General features: G+C 55.3%; 2 protein-coding genes across 5 annotated transcripts; one reads left to right on the top strand and one right to left on the bottom strand.

The window, feature by feature from the left end:
• The first annotated feature begins 61 nt into the window (after positions 1 to 61).
• MRTO4 (MRT4 homolog, ribosome maturation factor) lies at positions 62 to 7085 on the top strand. Its single transcript, XM_003989613.6, has 8 exons — positions 62 to 263; positions 2627 to 2685; positions 4128 to 4231; positions 5142 to 5223; positions 5402 to 5469; positions 5735 to 5886; positions 6283 to 6359; positions 6470 to 7085. The coding sequence occupies exons 1-8, from the start codon at positions 236 to 238 to the stop codon at positions 6614 to 6616; spliced, it is 717 nt and encodes a 238-aa protein (XP_003989662.2). The 5' UTR covers positions 62 to 235; the 3' UTR covers positions 6617 to 7085.
• On the bottom strand, positions 928 to 14574 carry LOC101090534 (aflatoxin B1 aldehyde reductase member 2-like). Of its 4 annotated transcripts, XM_045035190.1 has the most exons (8): positions 14266 to 14574; positions 11706 to 11893; positions 11404 to 11508; positions 10576 to 10672; positions 9599 to 9672; positions 7134 to 8750; positions 4804 to 4987; positions 2959 to 4259 (listed from the first exon to the last, which is right to left on the bottom strand). In XM_045035190.1, exons 1-5 carry the CDS (start codon positions 14423 to 14425, stop codon positions 9632 to 9634), a joined length of 591 nt encoding a protein of 196 aa, XP_044891125.1. In that variant the 5' UTR covers positions 14426 to 14574; the 3' UTR covers positions 2959 to 4259; positions 4804 to 4987; positions 7134 to 8750; positions 9599 to 9631. The 4 variants fall into 4 exon arrangements, with proteins under 4 accessions (XP_044891127.1, XP_044891125.1, XP_044891126.1 ...); XM_045035192.1 differs by lacking the exons at positions 2959 to 4259; positions 4804 to 4987 and adding an exon at positions 928 to 966; XM_045035191.1 differs by lacking the exon at positions 4804 to 4987 and having other exon boundaries at positions 3550 to 4259.
• Positions 14575 to 14675: the final 101 nt, after the last annotated feature.

Here is a 14675-nt window from a genome sequence, read left to right on the forward strand (position 1 = left end):
CGTGGACCATAGAGTTTTGAGCGCACGCGCAGCCCTCGCTGGGGCCCTCGGGATTTGGAGGCCTCCGGGTGCGCTTAAAGTCGCCCTAGAGAAGTCTGGGTGGAAAGAGGCGGGCTGTGGCGCAGATTGGGTCAGGCACGCGCGAGGGCAGCCCCGGAGGGCCGGCCCAGAGGCCCCCGCGCCACCCGGGTCCTAACAGGCAGCACCGCCTTCCGACACATGTGCGTGCAGCGCGATGCCCAAATCCAAGCGCGACAAGAAAGGTGAGTGAGGGGTCCTGGGATCCGGAGGAGCACCACCGGCTGGCTGCCAGCTGCGGTGGGGACGTGAGTGGGACGCCAGGGCCTCCGCGAGGAGCTCCGAGTGGGACGCCGGGAGGAGCTCCGCGGACTAGCTGGGAGCTGCGAGAGGGCTTCGCGACTGGGGTCCGGAGTCTGCTCGGGTCAGGGGAACGAAGACTGCCTTGCCGGGCCTTGAGTGCCTTTCCAAACAGCTTCTGAGCACCCGATCTCGCCTTGGCCCACCTTTGCCACCCTAGCCCGTCTTCCTTAGCTCTTCGCGCGCCCGCCACCCTGGTCGCTTTTCCTTTAAGACGGGTTTAATCCCAGATCTGGCCTTTTCACTTGCCGTTGCCTCTGCCTGGCATGCTTATGTTTTGGTCTTCATGTGCCTGGGTCTGTCTCAGCTGACCGTTCATAAGGCATGTCTTAAAAGGCCATTTCTGACTCTTTTATTGTGGTAGTGTCTCTCCCATAATAGACTCTCTAGCACAGTCACCGAACAAATATACTCGGGAGCCTAGTACTATTGCATCCACACGACTCCTGAAACAGAACGCTACGGGCACCAGTGACAGTCACAACAAAGTTTATTGTAATGAGAGGCAAGGCCGATCGATGGGGACCAACACTCTTGAACAGCCAGGGTACAGAGTTTTTATGGCCGATCACATCGTTTTATCATCACCTGGGAACAGAACAGAGAAACAGTTCCCAGACGAGTTAGAAACAGTTGCCGGATGAGGTGATTATTTTAGACTTTCTGCCGCTGAGTTGCAACCAGTGGATCTCCTTGACCTTGCCTCTGATGCTCTTTTCTTTGAACTTTTGTTTCCTTAGTTGGTGAAGCCTGATTTACAAGAGTATGAAGCATAATTTACAAGAGTAAAGCAAGGCTGTTATCTCTTGACCTTCAGTGTCAGAACAAAGCCGTTAGTTTTCAAGCTACAGTGTCAACACAAAGTTGTTATCTCTCAAGCTACAGTTAGTCCTACACTACAATTTAACCCTTGCAGTACTCTAGGCATTGGAGGTTACAGCAGTTACAACAAGAAGGCCTAGAGTCCTCAATGAGTTTAACATTTAGTCACTGGAAATGTTATCCCCCAAAACACCAAAAATCCTATACGGTCAGATTCTAATGAGTCTTGTGGACTCAAGATAAAGAAGTGATATTTCATATAATGCAGCCAGAGAGAGGTCTCTGATGAGCTGACAAGTGAGCAGAAACCTAAAGAAAGGAAGTGAGCAATCCACGGAGTTACCGGGGAGAATGGTATTCCAAGGAGAGGGAAGATAAAGTGCAGAGGGGCTGTGTGGCTGGAGCAGAGTAAGCAAAGAAGGGGAGGGAGGTGGGCAAAGAAGGCAGGGCTTTACAAGCCTTTGCAAGGAATTGGCTTTCACGCCCAGATGAAATGGGTAGCCACCTGGGAGCTTGAGCAGAGGGATGACAGGGTTTAACTTTTAAAAGATCACCCTAATTTCCTTGTTGAGAATAGTCTGGGGAAAGTGAAGCTAGAGGGCAAGGCTGGAAGGAATGAGACCAGCAGCAATCCAAGAGAGGGTCACGCTGGCTTGGTCCACTGTTGTAGCAGTGAACCTGGTGGGAAATGGACAGTGGCGTTCTGTTTGCCTTCCTGTGCTGCCCTTACCCTGACTGGCATGATTGATTACCTTTCCAGGTATACGCCTTGTGAGTGCCAGGCAGACTGAATAAGAAATAGCCCCTTACTGGGGACACTCGTGGCCTTGCATTTGATGCTTTGTTAAGTGTTTGTGGAATGACTGGGTTCGGTAGAGGGAACCCTGGTGAGATGGCAAATGCCAAACCCTCTGGATATGAGGAAATTGGGCCCCAGCTCTTGGTAGAGGTGCTTGCCCTCCCCAAAGAGACATTGCTGCATCCAAACTGCAGAACAGGTTGTAGCAGAGAAGATGGAGTCCCCAGATTCATCATTCCACAGCTTAAGCCACCTCAGATTTTCTCTACACACCATGGGGAGCGGAGGGAGGGGATCAGGAAGGGCCCTGGCAAGCTAGGTATCCCTCTGAAAGCCGTCCAAGAACAGGAACAAGCCCTGCCCCCACACCTCAGTACAGCTTTTTAGGTTAGCCTAATAGGAGCGAGGGAACACCTGGTTTGTCTAAGTGACAGGAAGTATGTCAAGGGATCTCCAGGCTCAGGAACACTAGAGAGTTGGCATTCTGGGGACCCTGGGAATACAAAGCCCTGGTGCCTTTCCTCAGGCTGGCTTGGTCCAGCTGAGCTACCAAAGGGGAGAAGGAAATGAGCCTGCAAGGCTTCTGGATATGTGTCTCATCATCTATCTTTTTCTTCTTTGTATTAGTTTCCTTAACCAAAACTGCCAAGAAAGGCTTAGAACTGAAACAGAACCTGATAGAAGAGGTAAGAGCTCATTCTTTTTATCGGTTCAGATTTTGGTTTATAAAGGTGGCTATAGGGTTGTCAGGGAAATACTGTTTTTTGTTTTGTTTTGTTTTGTTTTGTTTTAAATTTTTTTTTTCAACGTTTATTTATTTTTGGGACAGAGAGAGGCAGAGCATGAATGGGGGAGGGGCAGAGAGAGAGGGAGACACAGAATCGGAAACAGGCTCCAGGCTCCGAGCCATCAGCCCAGAGCCCGACGCGGGGCTCGAACTCCCGGACCGCGAGATCGTGACCTGGCTGAAGTCGGACGCTTAACCGACTGCGCCACCCAGGCGCCCCCTCATACTGTTTTTTAAAACACACACACACACACACACACACACCCCACAACCACCACAGTTCAGCCCTTTTTCCGGTTCAGCCCTTTTTCCTCCAGCAACAGCACCCAATAAAAACCCCCGTAGTAACGATTTCTGGTTTTCACAGAGCTCTTACTCTGTGCATGGCACCCCACTAAGTACTCCACGTGTGTTCCACTTCATTCATACGTGTCTATGAATAATGATCACTGTTATGCATCTAGGTAACAGAAACTTAGATTTGGTAGCCTGCCCAGTGTCAAAAAGCTGTACAATCACAGCGCACCTGGCTGGCTCAGTCTGTAGAGCATATGACTCTTGATCTCAGGGTCATGAGTTCAGGTCTCATGACGGGCATAGAATTTACTTTTGAAAGGTGGGGGTGCACCTGGGTGGCTCAGTCGTTAAGCATCTGACTTTGGCTCAGCTCATGATCACAGTTTGTGAGTTTGAGCCCCACATCAGGTCAGGTGAGCTCAAGGCTTTGGGTGAGCCCTGCCTGCCTCTCTCTCTCTCTCTCTCTCTCTCTCAAAAAAAAAAAAAAAAAAAAAAGCTCTGGGGTTACTAGATGTAAGTGTACCAGCCAGCCCCCTGTCTACATTGCTCCAAGGCTGCAAGCTGGATGACAGTAGATTGTCCTCCAGCACAGTGATTCCTTTTCCATGAGACCGTGTCATGGCTGCAGCCAGCACTGTGGGCAGAGCAGGGCCGATGAGCCGCTTCTTCTTAGTAAATAATAAGGTGTTACAGATTTCCATTTCACAGGAGCCTTCCAAGTATGGCCGAGCGTTTCTGGGTTGTCAGTTAACGGGCAAAGCAAAGCGATCCATTCCACTCATGGCCACAGATAACCCATGTTAACAGATGTTGACCCATGGCCCAGCTGCCCCTGCGCTTTGAGATCACGCCTGCTTTGCCTCGGGGGAGCCCCTGTAGTCCGCGATCATGACTTCAGTAATGGAAGTAAGGAGGAAATGACGAGATTAGAGCCTCCAGCTCTAAACGTCCACGGTTGTTAGGGACCTAGAGCAGATTTTTTCCCATCTGAAGCCCAACCCGTGCTGCCCCTTGAACTCCAGAACCCCATGAATTGTCCCGCAGCTTCGGAAATGTGTGGACACATACAAGTACCTTTTCATCTTCTCCGTGGCCAACATGAGGAACAGCAAGCTGAAGGACATCCGGAACGCCTGGAAGCACAGCCGGTGAGCAGGTGGCGGGAAGAGGGCCTTCCTGAGTAGAGAAGCAGCCAGGGTGCTCTCAGAGCAAGGGGCGGTTATTGACCCTGCGGATACCACCTTACTAAGGAGAAAGTGCCACACCCCCCAGAGGCACTTTTCAGCTGTTAAAACTGGCCTTGTGTTGAGCTTCTCAGGGGCAGGATTTGGTAGTTGCTCAGGGAATGCCTGAGTAATGATCCCTCGGGAGAAGGGGCATCCTTATCCCTGGAGGCTGGTCCTTTTAGGAACGTCCCATCAGTTTTAAAACGTTGATGTGTGGGGCGCCTGGGTAGCTCAGTCGGTTAAGCGTCCGACTTCGGCTCAGGTCATGATCTCACGGCTCGTGAGTTCGAGCCCCGCGTCGGGCTCTGTGCTGACAGCTCAGAGCCTGGAGCCTGTTTCAGATTCTGTGTCTCCCTCTCTCTCTCTCTCTCTCTGACCCTCTCCTGTTCATTCTCTGTCTCTCTCTGTCTCAAAAGTAAATAAACGTTAAGAAAATAAAATGTTGATGTGTCCTCTGAAATGACACAGTGACTTGAGAGCCATGTGGCGGGTACCTGCCCCTCGGGTGAGTCTCTGACGGTACGAGTGAGTCCTGGTGTGGCTCAGACCGGTGACTGTGCCTCTTCCACGTTTCCAGATTGGGGCGCTCAGTGGGTCACGTAACACCCACGGGCTGGTAGTCAGAATACTGTGAACGTTGAGGTCTTCAGACAGGAAAATCACGAGAGGGGTCCTTGGCTGTGGACAGAGCAGGCAGGGCTGTGTGGAAGACCTCCTTCTGCGGAACAGTCTGGGCCTGCGCTCGGGCTCCCCGGAACCAGAGCTGGTTTGCACCTAACGGGGGGAGGGTGGGCAGGGCGCTTCCTTCATAGATCTCTCTTTTTCTGTGTAGGATGTTCTTTGGCAAAAACAAAGTGATGATGGTGGCCTTGGGTCGGAGCCCAGCTGACGAGTACAAGGACAACCTGCATCAGGTGAATTTCTGGCCAGTGGCGGGATCAGTGAGAGCAAGGCCTGACTTACAGCTCGGTTCTCCTTTAAACCCCGGACTCAGAATAGCACCCCTGCCCCACCAGCTCCTGACAACCAAAAACATCTCCAGATTTTGCCAGATGTCTAACGAGACTGGGCTGACCCTCTTTTGTTCTGTAGGTCAGCAAGAAGTTGAGGGGTGAGGTCGGTCTCCTTTTCACCAACCGCACCAAGGAGGAAGTGAATGAGTAAGTGTTACTGAGGAGCAGCAGGGAAGGAATAATCCTGGTACTCTGTACAGTATGGAGGCGTTGAGTCAAAACTGGTTCCTGGAACACTGCTCCTGGGTCTTCCTTCTCTGCAGCACCGTGCTCCAGGCTGACTGCTGGTCAGCAGCAGAGATGGACAGGGAGGTGTAGGGGTGGGGGGAGAAGAGGCCAGGGGGCCTGACTTCATGCGGGGCTGGGGGGCCAGTCAGGAGCCTCCCCTCTTACCACTGATCTTTTCCCAAAGGTGGTTCACAAAATACACAGAAATGGACTTCGCTCGAGCTGGAAACAAAGCAACTTTCACCGTGACCCTGGACCCGGGGCCCCTGGAGCAGTTCCCCCACTCCATGGAGCCACAGCTGAGGCAGCTGGGCCTGCCCACTGCCCTCAAGAGAGGTACGGGTTAGTCCCTGTAGCGGGAAGGTCACAACTTAGCTGCCAGGAATGCAAGCTTGTGAGCTCAACAGACCCCCTCTGGCTCTGTGGCTGAGCAGGTTATTTCTGCCGGCCTCCATTTTCTCCTGTGAAAGTGGGACTGAGTGACCACCTCTTGGTCGGGACGAGAGTGACAGTAACTTGCAGCCAGAATTCAGCTAAAGGACACAAGGGAGGCTTCATCCCCCCACAGACCCTCCTGAACGCTTGCTGGTTTAGCACGAGTGTGCTGGGGTTGGGCAAGGTGGAGTGGGGTCGGGGGTGCCAGCCAGCCCCCTCCCGGCTCTGGGCAGCGGGCAGAGAGCTGTGCACAGGCCTCTGTGCAGAAGTCACTGTGTGGGGTCCCCTTCTCTGTAGGTGTGGTGACCCTGCTGTCTGACTACGAGGTGTGCAAGGAGGGCGACGTGCTGACCCCAGAGCAGGCCCGCGTGCTGGTGAGTCTGACCCCTTCTGCATCCTGTGGCCTGTAGCACAAGGGACCACGGCCACTTCGTGCCACACATGCTCCTCCTGACCATTGGTTCCCTTTACACATCTCTTGCAGAAGCTTTTTGGGTATGAGATGGCTGAATTCAAGGTCACCATCAAATACATGTGGGACGCACAGTCTGGAAGCTTTCAGCCGATGGGAGAGGACTTGCCTGAGAGTGCGCCCGAGTCAGCAGAAGAATCAGAGGGTGAAGACGACTGACAGGCGCTTGGGGCCAGGACACATGGGACTGCCGCCCCGCTGGGGGAGCAGCAGGGGAAGACAGATGGACTGCTTTTCTATAAGGTGTAAAACTATCTGCAGGATGACTCCCTGTGGACAACAAAGAGGAATTTTCCTAGAAAAAAGACCTTGGCTTGGGCTTTGGTTTGGATTCCTAGGATGCCTTTCCTTTACCGCGAGCCAGCTTCCCGCGCTGGCTCCTGCGTGACGGCTGGGGTGGGAGAGCCGCCACCTACACTGGCAATTCGCTCCTCTGGCCTCTGTGTCCCCCTACTGGACACGGGGTTTGCCAAGGAATACGGGAGCCCTGGCCGCACTTCCTTCCGCTTTCTTCCCCTCCTCCCAAACCAGGGCCGGGAGTCTTACAGAGAAGGAGGGACACTTTCACTAAGATGAGAGTAAAGCCACTGCTGAAACCCAGAGCAGATATTAAAACTGCTCAACAGCATACCAGGACCTCTTATTCTTGGTAGTGACTCCAGCGGTAGGTTTTTACCTAAATTGTTCTTGGTGGCGAGTATCCCGCGAAGGATCTCTGAGTGACAGGAAATCTTCGGGATGTGTGGCCCTCTTTCTCTTTTGTGTGTAGCAGCATGAGTGCCATCTCCAGCCGCAGTGTCGAGAGATCAGGCTGGATTCAGGACAGGAGGCTGGGAAGCCTAATCCGTGCTCCTGCCCTCTCCCCCCAAGCCCTCGGCAAGGACAGGAACCAGGCTGCAGGCAGCAGAGGAAACAGATTCACCAGGTTCGCTCCCGGGCTGGGCAGCCAGGTCTAGCACCCGCTTTGTCCAAGCAGGAAGTGGCCGAGTGGACCACAGCCCCAGCCCTTTCACGTGAAGGCAGCTGGGGGCACTGTGGGAATAGAGGAAATAAACAGCTTGTGAACTGGGACTGGGGAGAGAAAACAGGCTCACTAAAGCCGTTTAAGGCCCAGGGTGAAAGTGTGAAAGACGAGGCCCTCTGCCACCTCAAGCCAGCACTGGCCCTAGCAGAAGTCATCGGGACGTTGGTGACAGCCGGGTGCCAGGCTGCATGACGGGGGGCTGTAGGGGCCGTTCCTCAGTCGCCAGGTTCTGTGCCAGCTGCTCCAGGCTGGACATGCCCAGGATGACTGCACCCCCCCATGAGCACCTTGCAAGGGGAGACAGCCACATGGGAACCGTTAATGGACCATAGCAACCAGCCCTGCCCCGCCCCTGCCGAGACCTGGCATCGGATGTCTGCCTACATCCTACATTATTCCAGAAACAATTTATGTCTTGAAAGCCTTGCCTCTGCAGACTCCTCTGCAGGCAGACGTGAGTTCAGAGGCACTCCCCTGCGCTGCTCGGCAGCTGGGTAAACCTGGGTTAGTCACTTGACCTCCCCGAGCTTCAGACTTCTTTACTATGCAGGGTGGCTGTGGGAATTAAAATTTTGTGAAGGAGTTACTTCAGGCCTGGCACTTACCCGCTCAAGAAAGGGCAGCCCTCAGTAGGCCATGGCTCGAGCCAGAGGAAGGTGTTAGGGACACACGGGACAGCAGAGAGGGGAACCCTGCCAGGCACAGAGTCAGACTCTGCGGAGTGTGCCCCCTGGGACAGAACAAACGCTAATGGCTAAAAAGTGTCCGTTTCAGAGTCCAATCTGTGCTCATGTAGCTGCGGGACCTTAACAGCCTCTGAAATGTTTCCCCACACGTAAAATTGGGATAATCACACTTCTAGGGCCAGTAGAGTGCATAATGTGGCATTAAGGAAACCGGATTAGCATGAAGAAATACTGGAAGAAAGGAATAATCTCAGAAACCATCAAATAATTGTGTAGTCCTCTCTCTTCCGTTGTCCCCCTCAGCCCACCAAACAAGAAAGGGGAAAAACACGTCCGGGACAGCGGGTTACCTGGAGCTGGGGGCGCTGCCGCAGTGTGCAGCCTGCACGGCCTTCTCCATCAGGGCAATGGTCTTGAAGTGGTGTTCCTTCCAGAAGCTGGGCAGGTGGGGAGGGTGGCACAGCGGTCAGTGCCAGGAGGTTACCCCAGGGCAGGTATCCCCACGCCGGTCCCTGAGGCGCTGAGAAGCCAACCTCTTAGCATGCATGTGGCCTTCCGGTCCCTCAGTGGGGCATCTTGTAGTCTGGTGGTGGGGGTAGAGAGCACACGGTGGGCAAGAGGAAGAATGCTTGCATTTAACATGCTCACTTCACTAGGTGTGAACAACACAACCCCCCAAATCAGGACCCAGGTCACCAGGGTGCCGCCTGCCACCAGCCCCACAAGTCCCACCTCTGAGCTTGGCTGAAGCCACCTGCCTCCACTTTTCCCTGCTCAGTGAGGAGAGGGGACGCTCCGTGCCAGCCCCTTACAGCAAATGCAGAATGTAAAGGAGGTAATGGACCCCGTCATGCTTTATAAACTAAAGAGCAGACGACGTCAAAACTATCAGGCCTTGATTCCCCACGGTGAAGCCCAGGCCCTGGCTGCTTCACTGCGTGGGGCAATGGCTCCTAAAGTGACAACCTGGCCTGAAAGGTCAGAAAATGCAGTGAGGAGGGGGGATGCTGGATGAGGATTGACATCACAGCAGTGCACACAGAGTGATCTCACATATCAGACACTTTAAAAGTCCTTGGCCCGGGGTGCCTTGGTGGCTCAGTCGGTTGAGCATCCAGCTTCGGCTCATGTCATGATCTCACAGTTCGTGGGTTCGAGCCCCACATCAGGCTCTGTGCTGACCGCTTGCTCAGAGCCTGGAGCCTGCTTCGGATTCTGTGTCTCCTTCTCTCTCTGCCCCTCCCCCGCTCACGCTTTGTCTCACTCTGTTTCTCAAAAATAAAAATGGAAAAAAAAAGATGAAAAAAAAAAAAGTCCTTGGCCCTTTGAACAATACTAACATTGGAGCCCCCTGCACAAAACTCAGCTTCTTGTTCTGGTCCCAGCGACGTTGGGGTGGGGGAGGCAAGTAAACTACACACAGAAATTAACCTTGGAGGCTCATCTTCATTAATGTAGAAAGATTCAATAGGAGCTTTCCAGCAATCCATGGATGGCGTCTAGATCTGGTAAATGGAGGAACAGTGATAAGGTGTGTATTTCGGGGCTCTCGCAGTAAAGAGCTGTCTAAATCCTCACGACTGATGAGTGCAACTTGGAAACGGGTTGCTTTGAGCCATGGGTACATATTGATGGCTTTTTCAAATTTTAGAAAGTGGGAAACAGAAGGGAAGAAGGCTGCTGCCAACATTTGTTCAACTGTAACTATCGACATTGGTAATGATTTCATGGCCAAGAGATTACAAAACTTAGATTCCTTTGCCCGAGGTGAAGGGCCCGCTAGCAGTGGGGCAGGAGTGCCAGGTTTCTCAAGTCCTCATCCAAGGGCCCCCCTCCCGCTGTGCGCAGCGGGTGAGCCCTTCCAGGGAGAGTCTTGGGGACCTGCCAGAAGGCCCAGGGATCACATTCCCAGTCCAGGCCCTAATCCCTCCCAGGAAACATAATATGGTGGCAGCGGGGACCGGGGAAGAGTCGGGAATGCAGGGGCCTCGGTCTGAGCACCAGGAGGAGGTGCCGGTCCACAGGAAATCAGCCCCAGAGATCCCCTATTTCAGACTAGGGGGACCCAGGCCAACTCTTGTGCTGACACGGCCCACCTCCAGCTCACCTTTTCTTGTAGGTCTCAGCCCAGTTGTCCCCAAAGAAGCAGTCCACAGGTGGTTTCCCACCATTGTCCTACTTGTACTTGCCAGTCAGCGGGAAGACTGCCATCAGATCCACTGGCCCCCCCCACTCCCACAAGCTGTTCCAGACTGGCGGGGGGATGGCAGGGAACCCAGGAGAGCCGGAGGACCCAGCCCAGCCTCCCAAGTCCTGGGCCGGGCATCTACTATGTCAGGAATAGTCAGACACAGGGGCCAGGAATGCCCTCCCACCCAGGGGGAGCCTGTCCACACAGCAGCCCATACCAGCCTGAGAGTTGTAGGCGTAGAACCTCAATCCAAAGTGCCTGAGGCAGGGAAGGAGCTCCATTTCCATCTGCTGGGTGGTGGCCTTGTACATGTCCTGCAGATAGAAGAGCCAGATGGAGAGGGTACACATGTCAAAGGAAGAGACCTCAAATCTTCCCTTGCAGAACCCCCAGTTTGCACCCTATCAATCCTAGGGCCTTAACACTCAGGGCGTATACTTAGTGGAAGGAAAATTCATTTATTCAGCCTACATTTCTGAGCACCAACTATGGGCTGGACATTGAATTTCCATCCACACGCCCAAAGGACAAGGCCTCAGCCCTGAGAGATTTAATAGCAAGGTAGAGCGTAAACGGGTATAATCGAGACAAGCCTCAAGTACACTAGTAAGTTCTGTGAGCAGTGCCTGGCACCAAGTAGGGGTTCAAACATTTGCTGGATGAATGAGAAGGAGATACGTAGAGTCTGAGATCTCAGGCTCCTCTGGGGCATCGAGACGGGCCATCTAAGCGGGGCCTGAGCGCTTACTTCTACCAGGGAGAAGGGGAGGAGTGGTCCAGGCTGACGCACAGAGACAGGGCAGGAAGGAAGGGCCCGAGGAGCACATGCGGGCCATGAGGGGAGCCAGGGCCAGAGCCAACAGGTGGTGCCCGTGGGTCAAGCTGAGGAGCCTGCCCCTCATCCCCATGGCACCCGGCAGCCCTCTACAGGCTGTCGGCAGGGGAGTGGCTGCTAGGGAGAGGGCACAGGAGGCAGTCGGAGGGGCCAGGGGAACCCGGGATCAGCAGCAGCCCCGCGGACGGGCCCTGCAGCCCTGGCCCTCACCTGGTACACGGTGGGCAGGATCCAGCCGCTGCTCTTGCAGAGGGTACAGATCTCGGCCACCTCCCAGGCAGCATAGTTGGAGAGGCCAAGCTCCACAAACTTGCCCTGCAGAGGAGAGGCCTCAGTCAGAAGCCGCCACGGCCCAGGACTCTAGAAAGGGGAGACAGGGGTGGGGACCCCGGCAGCGGGGTCTGCCCCCAGCTCTGCTCTGGGACTCCCCTGGTGCCTCCACTCCCCTGGGTAACGGCAGGCCAAGGAGAGGACCGGCAGACCACTTCCTGGAGCTCGGAGGCTGGCCTCACCTCCTGGTGTAGCTGGTGGCAGGCACGCAGCGTCTCTTCCACGGGGGTGTCGTGGTCAGGGGCATGCAGGTAGAAGAGGTCCACCCTGGAGCACTGCAGCCGCTTCAGTGATGTCTCCAGCTGGGTCTGGAGACTGTCAGGCTTCAGCGATTTCCCTTCCCAGGGATTGGCCTTGGTGGTGACTTTTGCTTTGGGGGGAGTAAAATTAGAGTTCAAACCAGTCTGCCGAACACTGGAGAGAGTCTAGCGTAATGGCTAAGACACATCTGGGTTTGTATCCCAACTCTGCCATTACTAGCTCTGTGACCTTGGCCAAGTCAGTTAACCTCTCTGAGCCTCAATATTCTCAACTGTCAACTGGTAGTGACCATGGTACTATCGTGCATGGTGGTCCCAAGGATTGATCAGAACTTGAATGGACGTGCTCATTGTCATCACTATGATGGATTATTTACCAGGCACTAAGGGCTGGTAGAGCCAACAGTTGGTCCCTGCCCTCAAGGACTCACTGTCTAAGGGGCTACTACACAGTGAGTGAGGCAATGATATGTACAAGGTGCTAGGGGAGCTCAGAGCATAGAGGCATGAGGCCCCCTGGGAGTTCAGGGAAAGCTTCCTTTAGAATCTGAATCTTGGTCTCCAAGGAGAAGTCAGCAGCTGCCAGTTGAGGAAGGGCGGGAAGTTCATTCCAGAGGGTGAGGACAAGGGCAAAAGCCCAGAGGAAAAGAACAGAGGAGCCATGCCTGCAGTTCCAGGGATCTGCAGCACTGGGTTCAGGCGGGTGCACGAGGCAAGAGAAGGCCCGCAGACCTGACGCAAAGGGACTTGAGAGCACCCTGTGGAATCTGGACTTTACAGGGCCACGGGGAGCCTCTGAACACCTTCCAGCTGGGGAGCTAAGTGGACGGTCTTGCAGTTTTGAAAGATGCATCTGAACAAAGCATGGATAAAGAGCCGCGGGCAGGTCTGGAACCAGGGAGACCAGCAAGGGGACCATGGCAGGAAATCAGGAAAGAGGGGCAAGAGGCTGGAGCAAGGGCCCCGGGGAAGGAAACGCAGGAACCCATCAGAGAAATAGCCCCGTGCCATCTGCGTTGAGTCAGGTTCATTACAAACTTTTCTCTCGAGCCCCCATTAAGAATCCAGGGTGGCCGGACTGATGGGTGGGAGGAGGGCCCTCTCTGCACACTTGGGGCTTGGCCAGTCAGCTCAGCTGACCAGAGGGCAGTCAGCGGGATAGAGGACGGCCCACTTGGAAAAGTTTCATTCCCTCACCTCCTCACCCTCTGCCCCTCCCTGTTCTTCAGGTGAATTAAACTTCGGATCTGAGGTTTGAGGACTTTGGCCCAGCCAGCTCCGACCGGAAAGAAGGAAGAGAAGGAGGGCTCGGAGAAGAAAACACCTTCAGGAATAAGGGTCAGAGAGGCAACCAGGTGATCTGGAAAGCGTGAGCACCGAGACGCAGGCATGTTCTCTTGTTCCAGATCCAGCATGCTGTGAATCACCCGAGAAACCAGGCAAGACTCTCTCTACAAGAGGGGAGAAGAGCTTGAGTGACACAGCGCGTGTCCTAATAACACTACCAATAGTAACAGCCAGTATCGCCGAGCCCTCCCTGTACCCGCCCAGCACTGCCCGAAGCTTTTCACATGGCATCAGACCGAGAATGGACGTTCCCCTGCCCACACACAAACCCTCCACTTAGCTACATCTGCCTGCTCCAACACCCTTGGCTTTGCCAAATCGCACCCCCTTGGCACCCCCGCTGCCCACCGTGTGGACGCCTGTTCTCTTCTTACTCCTTGGCGGACTCTATCAGTTCTTCAGTGTCTAATGTTCCCTCTCCTGAGCTTTCTTCAACGGCCCCTGGGGAAATGCTCCCTCTTGTGGGCTTTCCCCAACCTTCTCTGGAATCCCAGCTCCCTGGACTGGGTTAGTGCCAATTTCCCTTCTATGATCTCAGAAGCTAGCATGGAGGGCAGTTAGAAACCCTACCACCTCCCCTCTCCCATCCTGCTCGCTCTGCCCACTGAGTAACCACAGCTGCCAGGCACTGCCAGGCACTGCCAGTCTCGTGAAGTGGGAGGCACTGCCGACTGAACGTGGCACCCCAAGCTCCACAGAGCAAAGTCTAGGGCCCAGAGCAAGGAGGATGCAGATCTCCCACCTGTCCCAAAGTCTGATCCGGGGCTGTGCCAGGGAATGCCAGAACAGTAGGGGCAGGGTTCTGGCAGATCTGCCGGCACAGGGCACCCGCGGAGGGCGGGAAAGGGGGCAGGCACCGCACAGCGCCAGATTCCAACCCTTTCAGTGCCCCCTAGAAGAGCTAACCAAGGTGTCCCAGACTGGACCTGGACGGGACATTGCTGTAGGGACGGTCCTGGACGATCTTCTCGGAAGGGAAAAGAGGAAAGGAAGGAGGTCAGGGCAAAGAATGTCCGGCTGTCTGGAGCTAGACGTTCACGGAGCTGCCGGGAGGTCGGCGCCCGGGAGGGGCGCGCGGCTGGGACACGGCTGGGGCCGGCTGGGCGCCGCAAAGTGCACGGGAGGGACAAGTTACCTCTGCAGTCGCCGCCGCCCAGCCCGAGGCCCAGGCCGCCCAGGATGCTCTCGGACTGGCCGTCGCTGTACATGAAGGCCGTGTCCAGCTCCGTGTGGCCGCGCTCCAGGAAGGCGCGCACGGCCGCGGCGCTGGCTGGGGCGTCCATGCAGCGCCCCATTTCCAAGGTGCCCAGCACTGTGGCGAGTCAGGCCGGGGCCCCCGAAGCGGCCCGCGCGGCGACAGGGGCCGGGACTTGGCGGCGGCGACGAGCCACTCTGGCGCCCCCGGGCGTGGAGCGCTGCCGTCGGGGGGCGGCGGGAGTCAGCCCAGCCGAAATCCGCTCTGAGGTGTCTCAGGCCACGCCCACCGGCGTTGGGGGCGGAGTTCGGAGGCCGAAGGGGGCAGGGCTTTGGGGACCGCGTGCGCTT

Source organism: Felis catus, chromosome C1 (genome assembly GCF_018350175.1).
Source record: "Felis catus isolate Fca126 chromosome C1, F.catus_Fca126_mat1.0, whole genome shotgun sequence".
Taxonomy (NCBI): domain Eukaryota; kingdom Metazoa; phylum Chordata; class Mammalia; order Carnivora; family Felidae; genus Felis; species Felis catus.